We start from the raw sequence: 21932 nt of genomic DNA, 5'->3' as shown, positions 1-21932 counted from the left end.
TGTCTTGTGGTTTATGCCTGCTGCCTTGATATCCTTTGGCTGTTTTAAAGCCAACTTGACTATTGAACAACATAATTGGGATATGGAGATACAAAGGCATTTGAGTTTGGTCTTTAATCACCTGCTCTTGGGTGTGTGCATGCGCGCAAGGAATGCATCTATTCCAGCAAGATATCTTTTCAATTTAACCACCCTGAAATTTTGAAGGGCTTTTATCTGGACACAGTTTAATGATCTGTTGTCTATTCTCCCGGAAGGAAGATTCTGGAGTACTCCTTTCTGTGAGCATGCGTGCATGCGGGTGGTTTGAGATGATGGACCATGTGTTCCTGTATTGCCCCCTTTATCGAGATATCTGTTCTAATTTTATTACTCCCATTTTACAAAAAGAGGCCAGGCAAGTCAGATGAGTTTTATTTCTCTTGTCTTCTTTCTTATTGGAACTTGGAACCATCTATTACCCACTATGACATGTTTAATGAGTTTTTTGTGGATAAAATATCTCATATTCGGAACTTGGATAATTAATTAATTAATTAATTAATTGTTTACACAGTCAGACAGGTGTTACTGACTGGTTTGTTTTATCCAGACATCGAGTCCTTCTCAAGGACCTGGGATGGCTGAATTTTATTATCAATGTTGTTGCTATTATTATTATAGATATCGTCGCAGAATATAGGCTGTTCCCAGTAATGTTGCTTTTTGTAAATGGCTGATGGTGATTTCTGAGGCCCCTATGGTGTTGAGGTGCTCTTCAAGTTGTTTTGGAATTGCACCTAGGACGCCAATTACCACTGGGATTATTTTGGTCTTCTTCTGCCACAGCCTTTAAATTTCAATTTGCAGATCTTTGTATTTGGTGATTTTTTCTATTTCTTTTTCTTCTATTCTGCTATCCCTCTGGTACTGATATGTCGATTATTTTAACTTGTTTTTCTTTCTTCTCGACTATGGTTATATTTGGTGTATTGTGTGGCAGATGTTTGTCTGTTTGTAGTCGGAAATCCCATAATATTTTTGCATCTTCATTTTCTACAACTTTTTCAATGTTATGGTCCCACCAATTTTTGGCTACAGGCAGCTTGTATTTTTTGCAGATGTTCCAGTGTATCATCCCTGCTACCTTGTCATGCCTTTGTTTGTAGTCAGTCTGTGCAATCTTTTTACATCAGCTGATTCGGTGGCCCAATGTTTCATCTGTTTCTTTACTTTACTTGCTGTTTGTTGTGGATTTTTCGACTTTTGCTCTTATTGCATTTGTTCTTAGTGCCTGTTCTTGTGCAGCCAGTATTAAACCCTCTGTTTCTTTCTTCAAGTTGCCATTCTCCAGTTATATTGTGCAAATACTGACCATGCAGTGGCTTATTTTTCCATTTTTCTGCTCGGTTCTTGACTAGTTCTTTCTTGTAGGCCTGCTTTGTTTCATTGGTGTTGAATAGTTTCTCATTACTGACCATTTTAAGTGCATCTTGTTCACTGTCCTTTATATATTCTTCAAGGCCTCTTTTCTCCTCCTCCTCCTCTACTGTTTGATGGACTTGCAGCATTCCTTTTCCACCTGAGCTGCGAGGGAGGTATAGGCTATCGACATCACTGCGGGGGTGCAGAGCATGATTGATGGTCATTATTTTCCTGGTCTTACGATCTAGCGTCTCTAGATCGGCCTGGGTTCAGTCTATTATTCCTGCAGTGTATCTGATAATAGGTATAGCCCAGGTGTTTATGGCTTGTATGGTGTTCCTGCCATTGAGTTTGGACTTGAGGATTTTTCTAACTCTCCTGATGTATTCACTTCCAATTTCTCTTTTAACTTCAGTGTGTGTGATGTTATCAGCCTGGAGAATGCCCAAGTATTTGTAATGTTCTTTCTCTTCCAGGTTCTTGATGTTGCTTCCATTGGGCAGTTCTATTCCTTCTGTTTTTGTTATTTTTCCTCTTTTCATTATTAATGCAGCACACTTGTCTAGTCCAAACTCCACTGCTATATCGCTACTGAATATACGGACAGTGTTTAGCAGTGATTCGATTTCTGACTGGGACTTTCCATACAACTACAGATTGTCCATGTACAACAGATGGTTGATTTGACTTGATGTTTTAGATGTTTGGTATCCGAGGCCTGTTTTGTTTAGTATTTGTGAAAGTGGAGTCATGGCGATTACAAACAACAGAGGGGATAGTGAGTCCCCTTGGAAAATGCTTCTTCTAATGCTAACCTGTCCAAGTGTCTCACCATTGATTGTTAACTGTGTACTCCAAATGCTCATTGCTTTTTTTATAAATATCTGAATGTTTTTGCTGACACCAGTTGTTTCTAAACATTTTAGTATCCATGTGTGAGGCAATGAATCAAAGGCTTTCTTGTAGTCAATCCATGCAACACTTAGATTTGTTTTTCTTCTCTTGCAATTTTCTAAAATCATTTTGTCAATCAGCAGCTGGTCTTTTGTGCCTCTGGTGTTCAGGCAATTTCCTTTCAGTTCAACTGGAAGCTGTTTGTTAGTTAATAAGTGTTGCATCACTTCATCTGCTATTATTACAGTTAATACTTTGAACGTGGTTGGCAGGCAGGTTATCGGTCTATAATTACTTGGAACTGGACCTTTTGCTGGGTCTTTCATGATGAGATGAGTTTTCCCAGTTGTTAGCCTTTGTTCAATATCACCTCCTTGCAAAACATGATTGAACTGTTTTGATAGTTGTTTAGGAAGGCTTGTTAGGTGTTTAAGCCAAAAGCCATGCAGTTCATCGTCACCTGGTGCAGTCCAATTTTTAATTTTCTTTGCTCTTTCACTTATTAATTCTGGTGTTATTATTAGATCTTGCATTTGTTGGTTAAATTTTTTGACCTCTTTTACCCAGCCTGCTTTTTTATTATAATCTATTGGATTGTCCCATAATTTCCCCCAGAATTGCACTGTTTCTAATTTATTTGGTGTTTCTAGGTTTCTTGCAGTTTCTCCTTCTATGCTTTGGTAGAAACATCTCTGATTCGACTGGAATTGGACATTCTGCCTGTGTTGTGTAATTCTGGCTTCGTATCTGCTAATCTTCTTTGACACTGCTGTTATTTGCTGATTTATTATTTCCAGGACTTCTCAAATTTCCCTTGAATCTAAATGGTATTTTTGGATCAGATACTGTTTGGTGTTTTCATTCGTCAGCTTCTTGTCTTTCATGTCTTTCAATTTACTAGCATCTGATCTAAGCCTGGTGATTTTATTTTCTAATCTAATCTTCCATTTAGGTGATGTACTGCTTTCTTTTTTTACAGGTCCACTGATCTTATATCCGAACTCTTGTGTTGTTATTATTGCTGCACTATACATTAGTTGGTTTGTTTCTTGCAAATTATTGGTTGTTATTTCTGCAAGTACAGCACTGACATCTTTTAATGTCTGAGCAAGTTGTTTTTTGGCAGCTGTTTTTAGAGCTGGAAGTAGAACCCTGGTGGTTGTTTGGTTCATGTGCTCAGTTATTTTTTGCTTTAGTTCTTTTTGCTTTTCTGTTAAATGGCATTCAGGTTTTTGAGGTGAAGGCAAAGGGGAGGTTGCCTGGTTTTGATTTTGAAACAGTTCAGCAACAGTGGCAGCCTCTATTTCCAACACCTCCTCCACCTGCACCTGAGCAACTTCTTCAGTTGGTGGTAATTCTTCTGATATCTAATAATAATAATAATAATAATAATAATAATAATTATATATATATATATATATATATATATATATATATATATATAAAAATAATATATTAATAATATGATATAATAATTATTATATATTAATAATATGATATATCATATTATTATTATTAATTTGATTTCTATATCACCCTTCCAAAAATGGCTCAGGGAGGTTTACACAGAGAAATAATAAATAAATAAGATGGATCCCTGTCCCCAAAGGACTCACAATCTAAAAAGAAACATAAGATAGACACCAGCAACAGTCACTGAAGGTACTGTGCTGGGGGTGGATAGGGCCAGTTGCTCTCCCTCTGCTAAATAAAGAGAACCACCACGTTAAAAGGGGCCTCTTTGTCAAGTTAGCAGGGGATTTAGACTCCACAGTTACTTCAGTGTCTGATGTGGAGGTGTCCAGCGATTCCTCTTGTGTGGTTGTGTTGGATCAGTTCCAGTTTGTGACTCCTGAGGATGTGGACAAGTTGCTTGGAGTGATGAGGTCTACCACTTGCTCTATTGACCCTTGCCTGACATGGCTTATACTATCTGGCAGGGAAGTTGTTGTAGAAGGCCTAGTAGAGAATATAAATGCTTCTGTGAGGGAGGGCAGGATTCCTCCTTGCCTTAAGGAGGCAATTATTGGACCTCTTTTGAAGAAGCCTGTGTTGGATACCTCAGAGTTAAGCAACTATAGGCCTGTCTCCAACCTTACTTGGTTGGGCAAGGTAACTGAGAGGGTGGTGGCCTTCCAACTCCAGGCAGTCTTGGATGAAACTGATTATCTAGACCCATTTCAGACCGGCTTTTGGGTGGGCTATGGGGTGGAGACTGCCTTGGTCAGCTTGATGAATGATCTCCAATTGGGAGTTGACAGAGGAAGTGTGACTCTGTTGGTCTTTTTGCAGAAAGCTGTGGTGGGCAAGGGCAGCCAGTGCTGGATACTCTGCCTGCCTGCTTCCTTTCTTCCTGGGCTTCAGGCTTCCTTCCTGAGCTTCAGGCTTCAGCGAGGCCAGCATGGAGGCCTCTCTGGAAGCCCCGCCCACCCACCGAACAGCTGAGAGGTGGAGAGAGAAGGAGCTCTCTAGCAGCTTGCCTGGGAGCCTTTCAAGCCTGTGCTGCAGGGAAAGATAAGTGGCTGTGTCTGGGAGAGAGAGGAGGGCAGGCTGCACTGCAGTGTGCCCAGAGCGGGGCCTGTGCCAGCACTGGGGGCAATCGCCCTGGTCGCCCCACCCTAAGGACCCATAGTTTACCATAATGCAATCTAAGAGGCTGTTCTTAAGAAATATTTGGAAACTACATCTAATGCAAAACACAACTGCCCAGCTGCTGTTCAGGACTGCCTGCTGGGACATATTTCTCCATCTTTGTTCAGTTTTACTTCCAGGTCCAATTCACTGTGCTGGTTCTTACCTTTAAAACCTAAATGGCTTAGTAACTTGGGTACCTGAAAGATTTTCTGCTCCTGTAAATACTTCTTTGTGTGCTTTGGTCAACATCTGAAGTCCTGCTTTCAGTGCCTGGTCTGTTTTGAGGTTTGGTGGCAACCACAGGGAGCACGTCCTTTTCAGTGGTGGTGCTCGTAAACTGGAATGGCCTCCTCATCGAGGTCAGTCACATTCCCACACTATGCGCTTCAGGAGCAGGTGAAACTTGTAACTTTTAAATTGATGTGTACTGGGCAAGACCACCATCTTGTGTAAGTTGAGCTGGGAGATCAGAATTCATGTGACTGACAGGCAGAGATGCCACAAGGACTAATGTGGATACATTAGGTCTTGGATGAGAAACTGGCTACTTAGCAGAAACTGAATGTACATTCTAGTACTCATCCTGCTGTCATTCATTCAGACAGGGTTGGAACTGCTGCACATATGCAACATAATCTAGAGATAAAACATTTTCTTGTAATGTTTTAAAACAGTTTTAAGTCTTTTAATGGTGTGTCACAATTATTTTTTCCAAAGTGACATAGCTAAATGGAAACAACAGTAAGCTTTATTAAGAAAGGCTTCCATAATGTTAGACAATTCTAATATAATCAAGAGATTTTGTAAATGAAAACTGACAAAGATAAGTTTTATATGCAGAATGGGTATATTTTTCTGGACGCAGACAGTGAAATTAATTCAAACCTGCCAAAGGCTTTCAGTTGCTTCAAAATACTCCTGTGACCCGCTTAGACTTTTGCTCTGCCCTAATCACTCACAGATACTGCAGTGAAAAACAGACTGAATGCAGGAATAGATCCCTAGGCAATATTTTCCAACACCACTACAGAAAACTCATGTTGAGGGCTCCAGTTGTGATAGAATGGCAGAGGTTATTCTAAAGCTACCAGCCACCACTCTCTTGTGTATAAACAACATACAGATAACTTTGAGATTCTCTTTTTAAAATTATTTTAAAAATCTATTCCACTTTTCTTCAAAAGGACACAAAGCAGGTTACACAAAAGCCCGTAAAAACAATTATAGAACACATTGTCATTTAATACATTGTATAATAATAGCAATACAGCAAAATACTAAAGTTAGCATCCAACAGCAAGAAAGGTTTTCCTAAAGAGCCACATTATCCTCTTTCAATAAGGCATAATAAAAGAGTAATACAATACTGTAAATTTACCTGCTCTGCTGCCTCTCTTTTAGCATTATAAGTATCCAGATGTTCTTGGAGTTCTAGAACACTGAACTTCAAAGTTTCTAGTAAGCCATAAGACATCAACTGCAATATAAAAAATAGTCTTCAAAGACCATATCAATTGTGTGCACATAATATGTACAAGTCTATAGTTTTGTTATTGAACATCTTTATAATTTGAGACTCAGGTAGTTTTTGAAAGCCTAATACAATTGCTTGCCAGTTTCTGCGTAGTAGACGACCAAGGAAAAAGAAGTTTCTGACATTGTACAGTCCAATGGCAGTCTGACCTGACCTCTAAGTAAGACAATACCCATGATAAAGAGACATGCTCCTTCATCAGTGCATTAAGCACTACCACCAGAGAATTGTCTATACTAAAATGGGTCTAAATAAATTTGAACAAAATACAAAAGCCATAGCCATCCGGATAATTGGTAATTTAGTGTTCAGTTATTGTTCAACTGTTAATTAAAAGGTGCCACAGGCAAGTGCAACTTGTGTGATCAGTGCAATCAAGTATACAGCTACTGTCCACTTAATGAAAACATGACCACCAGCATTCTAAATACTATTTATTGGGGGAATGCAGCTTCATTCAGCACAAGGAATCACATGGCAGGGGGAAGATCAGGAGCTGGCAGCTAAACATTACTTGCATGTAAAATAACTTGCAAATCATTTTCATGAACATGGTGGCTACTTAATTTGCCACACTTATGTTCTACAGTTTTCTCACAGAGACAGTGTTATCCTTAAATGTACGAGTCAGCTCTCAGAATACCCAATATTTAAAATCAGAAAAGTGGAAACAATTGTTTTATGCATATTTGTCAATTTAAACTAATGTTTACTTGAAATTTTGGCCTTTTAACTCTCAAGGTTGCTGACAATGTTCTGCTCTTAGTTTGAGCAACCACAAATAGTTTAGAAGGCAACAGTGGTTTAGAAACTCTTGAGTTGCCATCAACCATTACATAAATGTCTCTATGTGTAAACTTATATGATTTCTTCTTCTTTTTAGATGAAGAGATTCTTTGAACATTCTGTACTTTCCTAAGTAAAAATCGCTAACAGGCAAAGGTTCAGCATAAATAAACACAAGATATTACCGTTTCAGCATCCACAAAAACTGTTGGGCATTGAGAACACATCATCATAACTTCCAGTGAACTTTTAAATTTTGTTCCAATGCGTTGAAGATTTTCACTAAGAAAACTGACCGATTCATGTGTTATAGCCCCAAACTTCCTTTGAATTGTCTAAACATAGTAAGAATGGAAAGTAGTGTTTATTTACATTATTTAGCAGTGTTTGAAAAGAAAAATTATACTCAAAGGAGGAATACGTGATAGTTACCTGAAACAACCTAGAGAACACATGAAATGTATAAACAGCACAAGATCCATCTGTGTCTGATAGCATCTGATTTACATGGCAGCGCCAAGCTTCCTCTTCATCATCATATGCCTGTGGTTGAAAAGCTGCCAATATGGCAGAAAGAAATGGGGATGGTGGTGGAGACGTCTGCACTTCTGGAAAGCCATCCTGTTCTTCATCTTGACTGTAAATAAAGGGAATGGAGGTAAGCTAAGCAAATATTATTTCAAAGCTTCTGACTTAACCACACTCAGCCATACAACTTAAATGTGCAAGATAATTGTACACTATCATGCACAAATATCTAATGCATTTTACAGGGAGCATGTCTCTTATATCCTATATCTTATTTAGTCTGAGACTCACATATAACCACAAATTCTAGCTTTTCTACAGGTTCTAGCACTAATTAGAGCGAGAACACAATGGAAAATAAATAAATAAAATAAAATAAAATAAAATAAAATAAAATTTAATTTAATTTTTATACCGCCCTTCCAAAATGGCTTGGGGCGGTTTACAATTAAAACAATTAAAATGACATAAACAGGAATTTAAAAAATGTGTTCTGTAAGATACTCAGGTAATATGCACCACTACTACTCAGCTATTAGTGATATTTAGTTTTAACGTTATCTAGTTTTAATTGTAATTGTAATTTGTTTTTAACTGGTTTTTGTTTTTAATTGTTAATTGTTTTAAATGATTTTTTATTGTAATGTGAACTGCCCCGAGCCATTTTTGGAAGGGCGGAATATAAAACAACCAACCAACCAATGTGGAGCAAGAGTAGAACACTGCATGTTGAGTAGTGGGGAGAGAAATTAGGGATGTGCACAGAAATGTTTGGTGCTCCATTCTAGGAGTGCCCAACCGGTTCCAGCAACCAGCATTCAAACCAGTTTGGAGGGTGGGGTGTTGTTTTTGTGTGTGCTTTAAATGGCAGAGAAGGGTCTGCCTAACTGCCAGCCCCCATCCCACTGGTTCCCCCCACATCGGCACTCTTCCAAAAGCCGGTGCGCAGGGCTGCAGCGTGCCTCCTTGCAGCCTGGATCTGCATCACCACGCAAATGGCCAACGTGCTCACACATGTGTTTTTGGAAGAGTGCTGGTGGGGGGAAAGCAGTGGGATGGGGGCTGGCAGGTAGGCAGTGCCTTCCCTGCCATTTAAAACAAACCCATTTAAAGCAGTGCCACAAATGGCACTGTGGTTTGCCATTTGAATGCAGTAACCAACAATAATACCTCTTACATTTTTCACATTCAGGATTTGGATTATAGCAAACCAATATTTATTTTTAAGGCTGCATTTAAACCAACAAAATGATTCCAATGCGAATCACTGCTAAATGGACAAAGAGGCAGCTTTTTAATGTGGTGATTCTCTTTATTTAGCAGGGGGAGAGTAAAAGGCCCTATCCACCGCCAGAACAGTGACTGCCGCAGGTGTCTGTCTTGCGTTTCTTTTTAGATTGTGAGCCCTTTGGGGACAGGGATCCATCTTCTTATTTATAATTTCTCTATGTAAACCGCTTTGGAATCTTTTGTTGAAACATGGCCCTGAAGCAACTTTGAAATCAAATGCCTGGAATACCATTGGCAACTACTGGCCATGTTTACCTTTGTCAAAGATACTAATCTTATGTGATCAAATGATAAATGTGTGGATGTTGCCCAGCATTCAGACTACTGCCGTGCTAACATGCCAAGGTATTGTGCAATGGGGTGGTGAGCATAACTTTCGGTTCACCGCCCCCCACCCCCCCAGCTCTCAGAAACAGGAGGCACAGACAGCTGTAGAAAGAAGGAGGGATTGCTAAAAATTGCCCCCCACCCCGCAAGAGAAACTCCTGGTGCACCTACCAGGGTTAGTCTGGGTATTAGCCACTCATCACACTTTAGTGAGACAGTGAAAAAAAACAGGGAGCCTTGGCTTCAAATCAAATATATTTTACCTAGACAAACCAGAGAAGTCTGCTTCTTCTTCTTCGCATCTTTCATCTAATTCCTTCAAAGCAAGGGTAACATCATCTTCACAGATCGATTCAGTGTAGCTCTCGGTAGCAGGGTGCTCTGGAATTTCAGGACCTTCTTCCAGTTCTAGGGGTTCTTGACAGATCAAGGGCTCCTGCTGTTCTTGCAACACAAATGAGCCAATGTCTTCACTAGCTGTACTAACTTGTTCATCTTTTAGAGGTGAACTGTCATTCTGAAAAGCAAGCAGTATATTTTTACAGCTCATATGGAAGAAATGTGTTTATCAAATACCGTAAGGAACAGAAATCCAAAACCCAAACAAATGTTTTGCACCATCTACATTTTAGCTTAACTTTTAAAAGTTGTATTTTGTTGAGTCCAACAGTATTATTCATAAAAAACGAGTTACTACTTCTAGTAAAACAAACCAAAAAGCCAACCCATTCTCTATTTGTCTTCAGTATTCTAAATTTATGAAACAACCTTCCCTTGTGGAAATGATTCATTTCTAAGCTAAATAATCTTAATAATTTAAATGATTATCTAATGGAATGTGTCTTAGTGGTTTCCAGCTTTATTTCCTAAAGTGTCAAAATTTGCAGAATTCCTATATTGACTGAATTTATGAATGTAAAAATTTCTTTTGTCATTTGGCTTGATTATGTCCTAGCTTTCCCCCCTTTCCCATAAAATTAATAATCCTCACTGGAATATTCTACCCTGTGTACTTGGAGATGAAGCTTCCCGCCCCCCACCACGCTTAAAACAAACTAACATTTCTAGCTGGAATGTCAGCCATCAGTTCTGACTCATTTTATCCCTGCCCTCTCTACACACTGAACAAATACAAAGCTGTCCTATACAAAACTAGACCTAACCCAATACTGTCTACTCTGACCAGCAGCAGCTCTCTAGGGCTTTAGCAGGGGTCCTTCCCACTTGTGACCTGATCCTTTTAACTGCAGAAATCAGGGATTAAACCCAGTGAATTCTGCACACAAAGCATGTGCTCTACCATTGAGCTGTGTGTGACCCCCATGCTGTTCCCTTCATCTGATCTACTGAATAATTATGCATGTTTTATTAAGTACATATTCCCCACTCTATTTGAAAATTGTTGCTATACATCTAACCAGTTTTCCCTCTAACAGGTATTCCCAGTGTTGTTGACTACAACTCCCAGAATCTCCAGCTGCAATGGCTTTTGCTTGGGGGCTCTGGGTGTTGTAGTCAACAACATCTGGGAATCCCTTTAGAGGGAACACTGCATCTAACAATAAAAAGCTAATTAGTCTAGACATAATACTTGCCACTTCTAACATGATTAAACAAAAACGTAATGTGAGAACCAGCCCTTGGATGCCAAGACAGCTATACTTTTCAACCCTCAGATAGGATAATCTGAAGGTAAGAACAGCCCTACCCTGAGAACACGTGAAAATATAGAACATGATGAATACAAAATAAAAAAATAGTGGGGCTAGGAGTCAAATTTGAGGATCCTAGACATTTGTTGATGGCCCTTGAAGCATGTCCACAGATAGTTCAATTAGAACTGGGTCATATATTTACCAAACCAAAAATCCTGTACTGTGGTAGGACAGCAGGTATTCAGATGCTCTTCCACTACATGAAGCATATGATACTTCCTCCCAAAAAACGGAGTGGGAGATGAAACTGGGCTTACATATACCCAGAATGTTGGGGGCAATATGCTAAATCATTGTAAACCGCTTAGAGAGCTCCGGCTATAAAGCGGTATATAAATGTAAGTGCTATTGCTATATACTGCCCATACCACTTCTTGTATCAGATATCTGGTGGGATGGTCTCACATGCTTCCTGATCCTCATTTACAGAATTTCTGTTTAGAAGATGTAAACTAGCCTTTAGACTCATTAATAGGGAGATGTACAAAACATTTTGGAGCCTCTAATTCAAAGCGCTGAAAAAACAGGTTGCTTACCTGTAACAGATGATCTGGTAGTGATTCCGTGACATTAATAAACATGGGGTTCTGCACCTGTGCAGACCTGCTTCAAGTAGTCATCACTAGCTCCTTGTGATGCCTTTAACCGCCCCTGCACAAGCCTGCAGTACCCTTAAGCAGTGGTTAAGCACCTCACTATTCAGTTTCTGGCTGACCGATAAAGTTTGCTTTGTTGCAGTCTTTGTCACCATCAATTCTAGTTTCGTGCTTGCAGCCTGCAGTGGGGCTGGATGGGTGGGCTTTATGAATGTTGTGGAATCACTACCAGATCATCTGTTACAGGTAAGTAACCTGTTTATCTGGATAGTGATTCCAGCGACAGTCATAAGCATGGGAGAATCACGAACTGCCCCCTTTGGAGGTGCATGCTGCATGCTACTGTAACACCATCTTTAACACTTCTCTGCCAAATTTGGCCTCCGCTGCAGACCAAAGATCTAAGGCATAATGTCCCACAAATGTGTGATCAGTAGCCCAGGAAGCTGTTGAGCAGATGTCTCTCATCTGCAGACCTGCCAAATGCGCTGCTGACATAGAATACGCCCTGGTTGAGTGGGCCTTAATAAGACTTCGGTGCAGTCTTTCCCTGGTATATGTATGGACACTTAATGGCCTCCACCAACCAGTAGGACCAACGTTGGTGGGTTGGTTGCTGTCCTTTCTGGCACTCCTTCAGTGCAAGAAACAGATGATGTGTCTTTCTGAAGGGTTGTGTCCTCTTTAAATAGAAGAGGATTGCTCTCCTGACATCCAAGGAGTGCATCACCCTTTCAAGAGGAGTGGAAGCATTTCTGAAGAAGGTTGGCAAGACAATGTCACAGTTGACATGAAAGTCAGACACTATCTTTGGATGGAATTCAGGGTCCAAGCGCATCACCACTTTCTCTGGACGGATCCTCGTGTAAGGTTCATCTATACGAAGCACAAGCAACTCACTGACCCTTCTAGCAGATGTGATAGCCACTAGGAAAAGTGTTTTCATCGTGACTAGATTCATGGTTGCACTAGACATAGGTTCAAAAGCCTTCTGCGTTATTGCAGATAGCACCAGAGACAGACTCCATTTTTCAACTGGCGCCTTGATTGGGGGATATAAGTTATTGATTCCCTTCATGAAATCCTTGGTTCGTGGATGTGCAAACACTGTCTTGCCATCCCATCCTTGGTGGCGGGACGAAATGGCTGCTATGTGTACTTTGACAGACACGTTAGCTAGGCTCTGTGCCTTAAGGGACGTGAGGTAGAGTAGGACTTCCCTTAAACCTCTAGGTTTAAATCCCTTGGCCTTAGCATAGGAAGTGAACCGCTTCCACTTAGCCTGGCAATTCCTTCTTGTGGACTATTTCCTGTTGTTAATCAGGATGTGTCTCAGAAGCCTACCTTCCACGCTGTCAGATTGAGAATGGAGAGGTTTGAATGAAGGACTTCTTCCCCCATCCTGAAAAATTTGGTCCAGTCTCTGTGGGAGCCTCCTGTAATTTCATCTTGCGAGGCTGAGAAGCTTCGGAAACCATAGCTGCCTGGGCCACCACGGGGTGATGACGATCACCCTGGTCCTGTCCTGCAAGATATTCCCCTCAGGGGATGAAGCCGCTCTGGGAAGAGCATAAGGTTTCAAGTTCCCTCCCTAGCTTCACCAAGATAGGGCTGAGAGAGATTCCTGCCTGCAACCTTGGAGAAGCCACTGCCAGTCTGTGAAGACAATACTGAGCTAGATAGACCAATGGCCTGACTCAGTATATGGCAGTTTCCTATGTTCCTATGCAGTAACTTGGCCACCGCCTGTTCGATAGAGGGTACGGTGGAAACAAACAGAAAATACTGTGAGTCCAATGGTACTGAAAGGCATCACCCCTGGAGCCTTTCCCCAGTCCCATCCTTGAGCAGTACTCCACACATTTCTTGTTGCATGCCATTGCAAAAAAATCTACTGTCGGAGTGCCCCACATGCGGAATAAATCTGTCAGCAACAATGGGTGAAGTTCCCATTCTTGTTGGTGCGACCTTTTGGCTCTGCTCAATGCATCCACCAGTACATTGTCTTGGCCCTTTATATGGATGGCAACAAGATGGATTTCTCTTGCAATGCATCAGTTCCATATTTGAAGGCTCAGTTGAAAAAGAGGCATGGACACTGTGCCGCCTTGGTTGTTTACGTAAGTAATTGCTGTCGTGTTGTCCATCTGTAATAGAATGGTTTTTTGCAAATTATATCTTGGAATGCTTGTAGCGCCTTGAAAGCAGCTAGAAGTTCTAGGAAATGTTTATGCAATCAACGTTCCCGCTCATTCCATCATCCCAAACTTTTCTGGTCGTGTAAGTGGGCACCCCAACCGAGCTGAGAGGCATCTGTAGTCAGAGTCATGGTTGGTATAGGCGTTAGGAAAGGCATTCCTTCTAACAGGTTCTTGGATCTTGTCTACCACACAAGAGATGTCAAGATCACCCCTGGGATTTGAAGCAGCATCTCCTGGGGGTCCACATTGGGGCTGAAATTTTGCAGGAACCAAGTCTGGAGCTTCCTCATTTGGAGCTTCGCATACCGGACTGTTATTGTGCAAGACGCCATCAGTCCAAGCAGAACTTGGATAAATTTGGCCTTCTGTTGTGGAGTAGCTTGAATTTGGCGTACCATACTGCTGATGCACTGGTACCTTTCCAAGGGCAGAAATGCTCTTTGCACCGTTATGTCCCGAATTGTGCCTATGTAGGGTAGTCTCCTGGCTGGAGTAATATGTGACTTCTTCCAGTTGATACATATCCCCAGTTGTTCCAATAGCAATATTATTGTTTCGATATGAGCTGTCAGTTGATTCTTTGTCCCCGCCATAATGAGCCAATAGTCTAAACAGGGAAAAATAGATATTCCTTGTACTCTGAAATAAGCAATAACCACTGCCATACATTTAGTAAAAACCCTTGGAGCAGTAACTAGTCCAAAGGGTAATACGTTGTAATCATAAACCTGTGTGCCCAGCGTAAAGTGTAAGTACTTCCTGTGGCTTGCCTGTATGCTGATGTGGAAGTAGGCATCTTTCAGAGCCAACGCTGCAAGTCAACCCTCTCCATGTAGGAGAGGGAGGATTGCTTGCAATATTATCATATGAAATTTTCTCACATTGACATACTGGTTTAAATCCCTGAGGTCCATGATCGACCGTATACCCCCATCCCTCTTGGGTATTTGGAAATATCTTGAATAAAAGCCTGATTGGCTCTTTGACCAAGGGACTGGCAATACTGCCCGTTTTTCCAATAAGGCTCTGACCTCCTCTCTTGAGTGTTTCTGTTTCTGGAGTATATTTAATACTAGAAAACTCTGGCAGAGTAAAGAATTCTATGGCATATCCTGTTTGGACAATGCATAAAACCCAACTGTCCGATGTTATCTTGCGCCATGCTAAGGCATGACTTGCCAGTCTGATGGTAATACTGGCTCCCCACAAGGCGATGTTTTGCCCTGTGCTGACCGCTGGTTGGGTCAGAGCTTCACCTAGGTGTTGGGTAGGTTGAGGTAGTAATAATAAGTGTTGTTTGTTTTGCTGGGCTGGCTTATTTTTATTTTGCTGGTCTTCTCTATTCTTGCCAGCATAGGGTTTCCTGTTGTAGCGATTCCATGGCTGCCGATAATCTCTGTGCTCATTGCGTTGGTAGTTGTTTTGATGCCTTTGATTAGGTTGAAACCTATTGGAAGTATACCTCTGCGTCATAAAGGTTCTTGCTGTTGTCTTTGACTTCCGCCACTGTTCCATTGTGTCATTTGTGGTTTCAGCAAAGAGGCCTTTGCAATCAAAAGCCAGTGCTTCGATTCAATCACGCATCTCCTGTTGAAAGGATGTTGAGTGGAGCCATGCATGTCTTCAAAGCATGATAGCTGAAGTCAGTGTTCTGGATTCGGACTCTGCCAGATGTTTCGCATTGGCCAGCTGTTTGCACATAGTAGTAGTTATTTTCAAAGGTGGCTTCAAACTTTAGCTTGAACTCTTCTGGGGTGAGTTCATCATAAAGCTTTTCCTATAGACAGTGTGAGTACTTAGCTAAGCACGCCACATAATTGGTGATTTTAATAGAGAGGCAAGCAGTAGAATACATGCACCTCCCAAGAACATCCAACTTCCTTCCCTCCTTGTCCACTGGAGTGGTATGGCGTCTCCCTGGCTTTGAAGTCGAAGCGCAGTCTATCACTAGGGAATTTGGGGCCAGATGTTTATGTAGATAAACACTGTCTTGTGCCTGAATCCTGTATAGAGTCTCTAATTTTTTGGATGTTGGCGTTGATGTTTGCAATATATCCCAAGCTGATTGTGCAGCATTTGTGATAACTGGCAACATTGGAAAATATACCGGCTGGAGCCCTGGTATTTTCCTCATGAAGTTATACACAGGATCGCCCAAGTCTGAGGTCTTAAGGCATAGGTCCAGACCCAGAAGTTCTGCCATCTCTGTCACTTGTTGGTGATAAGTCATTAATTGTTCATTTGGAGAAATTGACAAGGGAGGAGGTACCTCCAGAGGTAGATCTAGTAAAGGCAGCTCCGAGTCCCTTTTTGTAGAATCTGATGCATAGCTGTCTTCTTCAGAGGAGGCGGAGGAATCTGGATAGGTGCCAGGTGAGTGAGATGGGGAGCTGGTGTTTCCATGGTCAACTGGCTCTCTTGGAGTAGGCAGTCATCTTGATGCTGTTTGAGTAGTGTGTGTGGTTAAAAGGGCAGGTCGAGGTGGGAGGCTTGCCTGTACCGATACTGTTCTTGTGCCGAGATGCACGGCTGCCTGCACTGCAACAGTCTTTGCAGGTTGGCATTGGGTCTGGGAATCACGTGATTGGTTCACTGGTTCCCTCACCGGCTTAACTTGCGTTTCTGCACTGCTGCATTGTTGCCTTTGTAGTTGCCATTGTTTAAACCAGGCCTGCACAACTTTGGCCCTCCTGCAGATGTTGGCCTACAATTCCCATAATCCCTGGCTATTGGCCACTGTGGTTGGGGATTATGGGAACTGAAGTCCAAAAACAGCTGGGGGGGCCTAAATTGAGCAGGCCTGGTTTAAACAATGAGTATTCTTCAGGTGACAGTGCAATAGAGATATTTCCCCATTCACTTTGGGGCAGTAAACCCACATTGTTGGGTTCATCACTGCTTCACCACCCTCATAATCGGGACCGGGGTGTAAGAAGCCATGGAAAGTCGAATTGGAGGGAGTGGTTTCTTCTGAGCGAAGAAAGTGTTCCAGATCCTGTTCATCTTGGATCTTTAAGATCATCTTGAATGATTATAGTGGCTTGTTGGGTACTGAAAACCCCCTCGGTCTCCAAGTTTCCATTTGGGTCGACACTCTTGGTATCGAATGGTGCTACTTTAACCTCGAGAGCGGTGTCGAATGGAGCTACTTCAATCTCGAGAGCAGACACCTCTCTATCATGGCTCCTCGATGTCGAGGCGCGTTCCTTCGATGTTAAAGAGTGCTCCTTTGATGTCGAAGGTTGTTTCTTTTTCATAGACTGGGTTGTTGTGGCGGCTCGATCTCGATGACTGCTACCCTCCCTTTGGGCAGTCGACACCGAACACGGAGAAAGTTGCGGTATTGGGACGGGAGACAGTGACTCTGCTCGATGTCGAAGGCGAGTCTCCTGCAACCCCGCTGAAGATGGGGTGGATTTACTGGCTTCTCTGTGTTGGTGCTTCTTATGCTTTTTAAGAGGTGCACCTGCTGGTGGTGAACCCTTTCAGTGCCATGGGCTAGAGGTTTGAGTCGTCAGCTGCTTAAAGGCAGTGCTCGGCTTCAGTGTCGAGAGCGTCTTTGCCTTCTCCAGGAGTTTAGACTGCGTTGTAGAGACAGTTCCTGGAGCTTTCCGTGAGCTTGAAGTAGATGGTCAAGATTAATTGTAATTTTTTTTCTGAGGAGATAAGAGCTTTCCAAAGTAACTGAATGCGAAGGCAGTCAGATAGAAACTGAATATTGAGACGCCTAACCGCCGCTTAAGGGTACTGCAGGCTCGTGCAGGGGTGGTTAAAGGCGTCGTGAAGAGCTAGCGGTGACTACCCGAAGCAGGTCTGGCTCAGGCGCAGAACCCCATGTTTATGACTGTCGCTGGAACCACTATCCAGATCAATTTAAGTTCCTGCCGCTGAAACGTTTTGGGTTGAGGTGAAGGGCAGAGAGCGGTTGCTTTAATGGTAGGGAGGCATGTCCTACCTGCCCCCTATTGCTGCTCTGTTGTTCGCCGCTGCCCCAGCGTGGTGCTGTCTCTATTAAGCAGCCCCGGGCTGTCTGTTTTCACAACCCATGGCATGCGGGGGCTTCCTGCTTGGGAACAGGAAGTTCTCTGTTACCAGCATCCCAAGGGCACCATCAGCTAAATGGCATCTCTGTGTGTGCAGGCATCCTCTTGAGTGGTCAACAGTATTGCTGATGGCGCTCACGCACACGGAAATGCCATTGGCATGATGATGATGCCTGTGGGATGCCGGGAACAGAAAATTTCCTGTTCACAAGCAGGAAGCCTCCACGTGCCATGGCTTGTAAGAACAGCTAGCTTGTGGCTGCTTAATAGAGAAAGCACCACGCTGGGGCGGTGGGGAACGACGGGGCAGGCAAGCCATGCCTCCCTCCTATTAAAGCAACCGGTCTCTGTTCCCCCACCCCACCCCAGATGTTTGTGCACATCCCTACTCATTAACAAGAGCCAAGCTCTCTCAAGCAGAAACAATAGATCTCTTTAGTGATAATGGCAGTTGCTGTGCTCAAATAAGTGCTAGCAATGTCTGCTGACTTTCAGTTTCATACAAAGCCTGCATTTCAAAAGATGCAAGTACTTCTCCCAAACAGTGCATATATAATTTGGTTTATCCTGTATCAAAGCATGGCAATTTTCAGACCATGGTTCTTATTGCACAGCCATAAGCATGAGAAGAAAAAAAGACCTTGAGTAGTATGACTAAATGTCTCTGAAAGCTTGGAAACACCCAGCAGAGTTTCAGTCTTTTCATACATTTACTTGCCTGCGTTTTGCACTACTGCTGTGTTGCCACCTGCATTATACTCCACTTGCTGCTGCCACCGCCACTCATATCCCCACCTGGTCTGTTTGCCAGGCTGGGAGAAAGTGCGGGGGTGGGGGGGAGCTCCTTGAAAGTGCATGGCAACAGCAGAATGAAAAATGGAGTTCACTATTCTATTCATCCACAAAGGTCACATTAAATTTTTCTCTTCTGGTAAAGATTGCAACTCAGATTAACTGCTGTTATCTTTACAGTTATTAAGCAGGCATTTCGGTCTACAATAGGAAATGTGCACTTAAAATACTCACTGATTTCTTATCTGCTACTGGCTGAAAATCTGGCTTACTCCACATAGGCATTTCTTTCTTTTTTCTTTTTAAAAATGCCAGTAAGATGTAGAGATTCTGTTTAAAAGGACTGGCTGAATCAACCAGTTGCTAACACAGCTGGCCTGAGGTTCAAATACCAATCAAAGCACCAATCATAAATGCAAAGGCAAAAAGCAAAAAATGGGGGGAGGCAAAGATATATTGGCAGGGAAATACCACAAGAAGTAATTACTGTACCCAGAAAACCATCTTGCCATCATTTTGCACCACAAAACATTCATTATTAGCACTTAAAAATATTTTTAACCTGTGGTGAATATTTGCAGTCCTTGAAGAAAATAAGTTTCAAGAAAACATTTGCATCCTTTTATGCCACCATCACAGGTTAGAAATACTAAAGGTAAATTACATGATCAGTATAACAGATGAAAATTCTTCTGGAAAGGAAGTAAGAAGCTACTATACAATGCTAGAAAGAGCCCAAATCAGCCATGCACCAGCCCGCATTTCTCCCCACCTCAGGCAGCTGGTTGCTAGCATTATCTATAGGTGAAACCTCCAAACTTGGAGTCTCAGATCTGATTTGAAGGACCTCTTCTGTTCCCACACTGCTAGTGGAGTCTTGAGATTGCAGCAATGACCCTGCATGATCTAGCACTGTGTCATCAACAGCTGAGTCACTGTTCAGCTAAAGAGAGAAAAACAAATGCAGTTTCAAGAAATATCAAGAAATGAACTATATCTTTTAGAGGAAAATGCAAACATATAAATCTGTCTTCTACTGATTCAGACCATTGGTCCATCTACGTCATGGTGGCCCAGGAGATTGCTGTGGCCAGTTTTACCAGCTTTGGCTGGTGCACTGGTTTCAACTTCTCTAGGCACACTTACATCTATTTGCCTTGGGCCAAATTCCACTAGCTGCCAATTCGCTTCCAGGACCAATTTAAACTGCTGGCTCCAACCTTTGTGAGCTGGGATCAAGCTACCTTAACAAATATGAGAGGAGAGCTGGTCTTGTGGTAGCAAGCATGACTTGTTCCCATAGCTAAGCAGGGTCTGCCCTGGTTGCATCTGAATGGGAGACTTGATGTGTGAGCACTGCAAGATATTCCCCTCAGGGGATGGAGTCGCTCTGGGAAGAGCAGAAGGTTTCAAGTTCCCTCCCTGGCTTCTCCAAGATAGGGCTGAGAGAGACTCCTGCCTGCAACTTTGGAGAAGCCGCTGCCAGTCTGTGTAGATGATACTGATCTAGATAGACCAGTGGTCTGACTCAGTATATGGCAGTTTCCTATGTTCCTAAACATCTACTCTCAGATCAGCCTGCCCAGCCACTGAGATCTGGCACCAAGGTCCTGCTCTCTGGCCTGTCATTAACTAAGATTGGTTTGGTGGGTAACAGGGACATAGCCTTCTCAACGATGGTCCCACAATTATTTAATTCTTTCACTCACCATTTAAAATGAAATTTTAAAATTTCTCCCATTATATTATATTTCCTGCTACCTATGTTTTTAACTGGCTTTCTGTTTTTTGTCTATTGTATTTAACCTGTTTTTTATGATAATGTTTTACTGTACATTTTGTGTTTATATTTTATTTGTAGGCCATTCCCAGTTTTAATGCAGAGCAGGATTTAAGGGAAGGTTACAACAAAGAGGAACCTAATTTTTATCCAAGAACAATGAATGTTTTACCATCTGCGATCGTGATAGTATCTGACTTGCAGTCAGGGCCTCTTCTTCTGAAGATTCATCAGTATCTTCCTGATTGGTCAAGTTCAAGCTGGGAGTGCTACCAGAATATTGATATTCTTGGAGTGATGGTGTATCTCCCTTGTCAATACTGTCTAGGGAGCGCCTACGGACTCCCCAGTTGAAATTGTCCATGCTTTCACCCTGCAATAAAGAAGTTTGTTCTAAAGCTCTCAAAAATACATACACAGCTGAAATGAACACAGCAACACAAAGCCACACAAATGCTGAATTCATTGTAAGCAGAGTTTCAATCAGCCCTTCAAGTTAACTGGATATTTAAATTCAATTAATGTTGGTATGCAAAAGGTTTAAAAATACATGGCAAACACAATTTCCTTAATGTTCCCTTTCCAAAGTTTGGAACTTGCTCACTGTATTAAATGGCTAAGATCTTGTTTATAACCATATATTCTTAGCATTATGAGATATCTGACTACAAGCACAGACAGACAAATACAGCACAGATGACAACAGATCAAACAAGCCACTGCACCAGGCTGCAACTTACCTGCAGCTCCTGGTTTGCAAAAAGAAAAACACACATAATTAGAACGAGGACAAACACTTAAAGATACTTTATAATGGGGACATTTTCTATTATGTATGCTTGCCAACAGCAGAAGACTGATTCAAGCTCTGGAAAAGCTTTTGCCAAAAATCTAAATTTCTCTATGGTTTAGTAAAATTGGTAGGGGAAAAAAAAATCCAAACACATTATGAGACAAACACTTAAAACAAGATGGCCATGGCACATTTTTTCAGTGTAACATATATTAAAACAAGTCATTATATAAATTGTTTGAAAGTAACACATGGAATCTTAAATTGACTTTATCTACATATATTTGACAAAATATACAAGGTGTAATTGTATTCACACAGTGCAGGAAAGCATAATTGTTTTTGCTAGACAGTTTTATGATTACTCATATTTAGGCAAGTACTCAAAAGATTCATTTCTGTATTCCTGAATTTGGGTACTTTAGTTGACTTGCTCCCATCTTGTCTTCTCCTCTCACAGCCTGTCACTGCAGCAAGAGGAGGAGCTGATGGCAAGAGGTGCCGGGGAGCTGAAATATGTGCTTTTTAACTGCCCAGCGCTTTTGCTGCTGCCACCATCTCCTCCAAGTGGGCTGTGAGAGGAGAGGCCAGAGGATGACAGTGGCAACTGTGACA

The 21932-nt window shown here is 41.9% G+C and overlaps 1 protein-coding gene across 6 annotated transcripts in view; it reads right to left on the bottom strand.

Annotated features, from left to right (window-relative positions):
- The window catches only part of FRYL (FRY like transcription coactivator), a 286750-nt gene that overhangs the window by 11671 nt on the left and 253147 nt on the right, over positions 1-21932 (bottom strand). For all 6 annotated transcript variants that reach the window (XM_053253420.1, XM_053253414.1, XM_053253415.1 and 3 more), the window contains 6 exons: positions 20697-20897; positions 19517-19687; positions 9661-9914; positions 7685-7889; positions 7438-7587; positions 6311-6409 (listed from right to left, as the gene is read on the bottom strand). In XM_053253420.1, coding sequence (XP_053109395.1) covers positions 6311-6409; positions 7438-7587; positions 7685-7889; positions 9661-9914; positions 19517-19687; positions 20697-20897 — 1080 coding nt within the window. The remainder of the gene's footprint in view (positions 1-6310; positions 6410-7437; positions 7588-7684; positions 7890-9660; positions 9915-19516; positions 19688-20696; positions 20898-21932) is intronic.

This window comes from Hemicordylus capensis, chromosome 5 (genome assembly GCF_027244095.1).
Source record: "Hemicordylus capensis ecotype Gifberg chromosome 5, rHemCap1.1.pri, whole genome shotgun sequence".
NCBI classification, from domain to species: domain Eukaryota; kingdom Metazoa; phylum Chordata; class Lepidosauria; order Squamata; family Cordylidae; genus Hemicordylus; species Hemicordylus capensis.
Note: the sequence above shows the minus strand (reverse complement) of the source record. Positions and strands in the feature narration are given on the sequence as shown.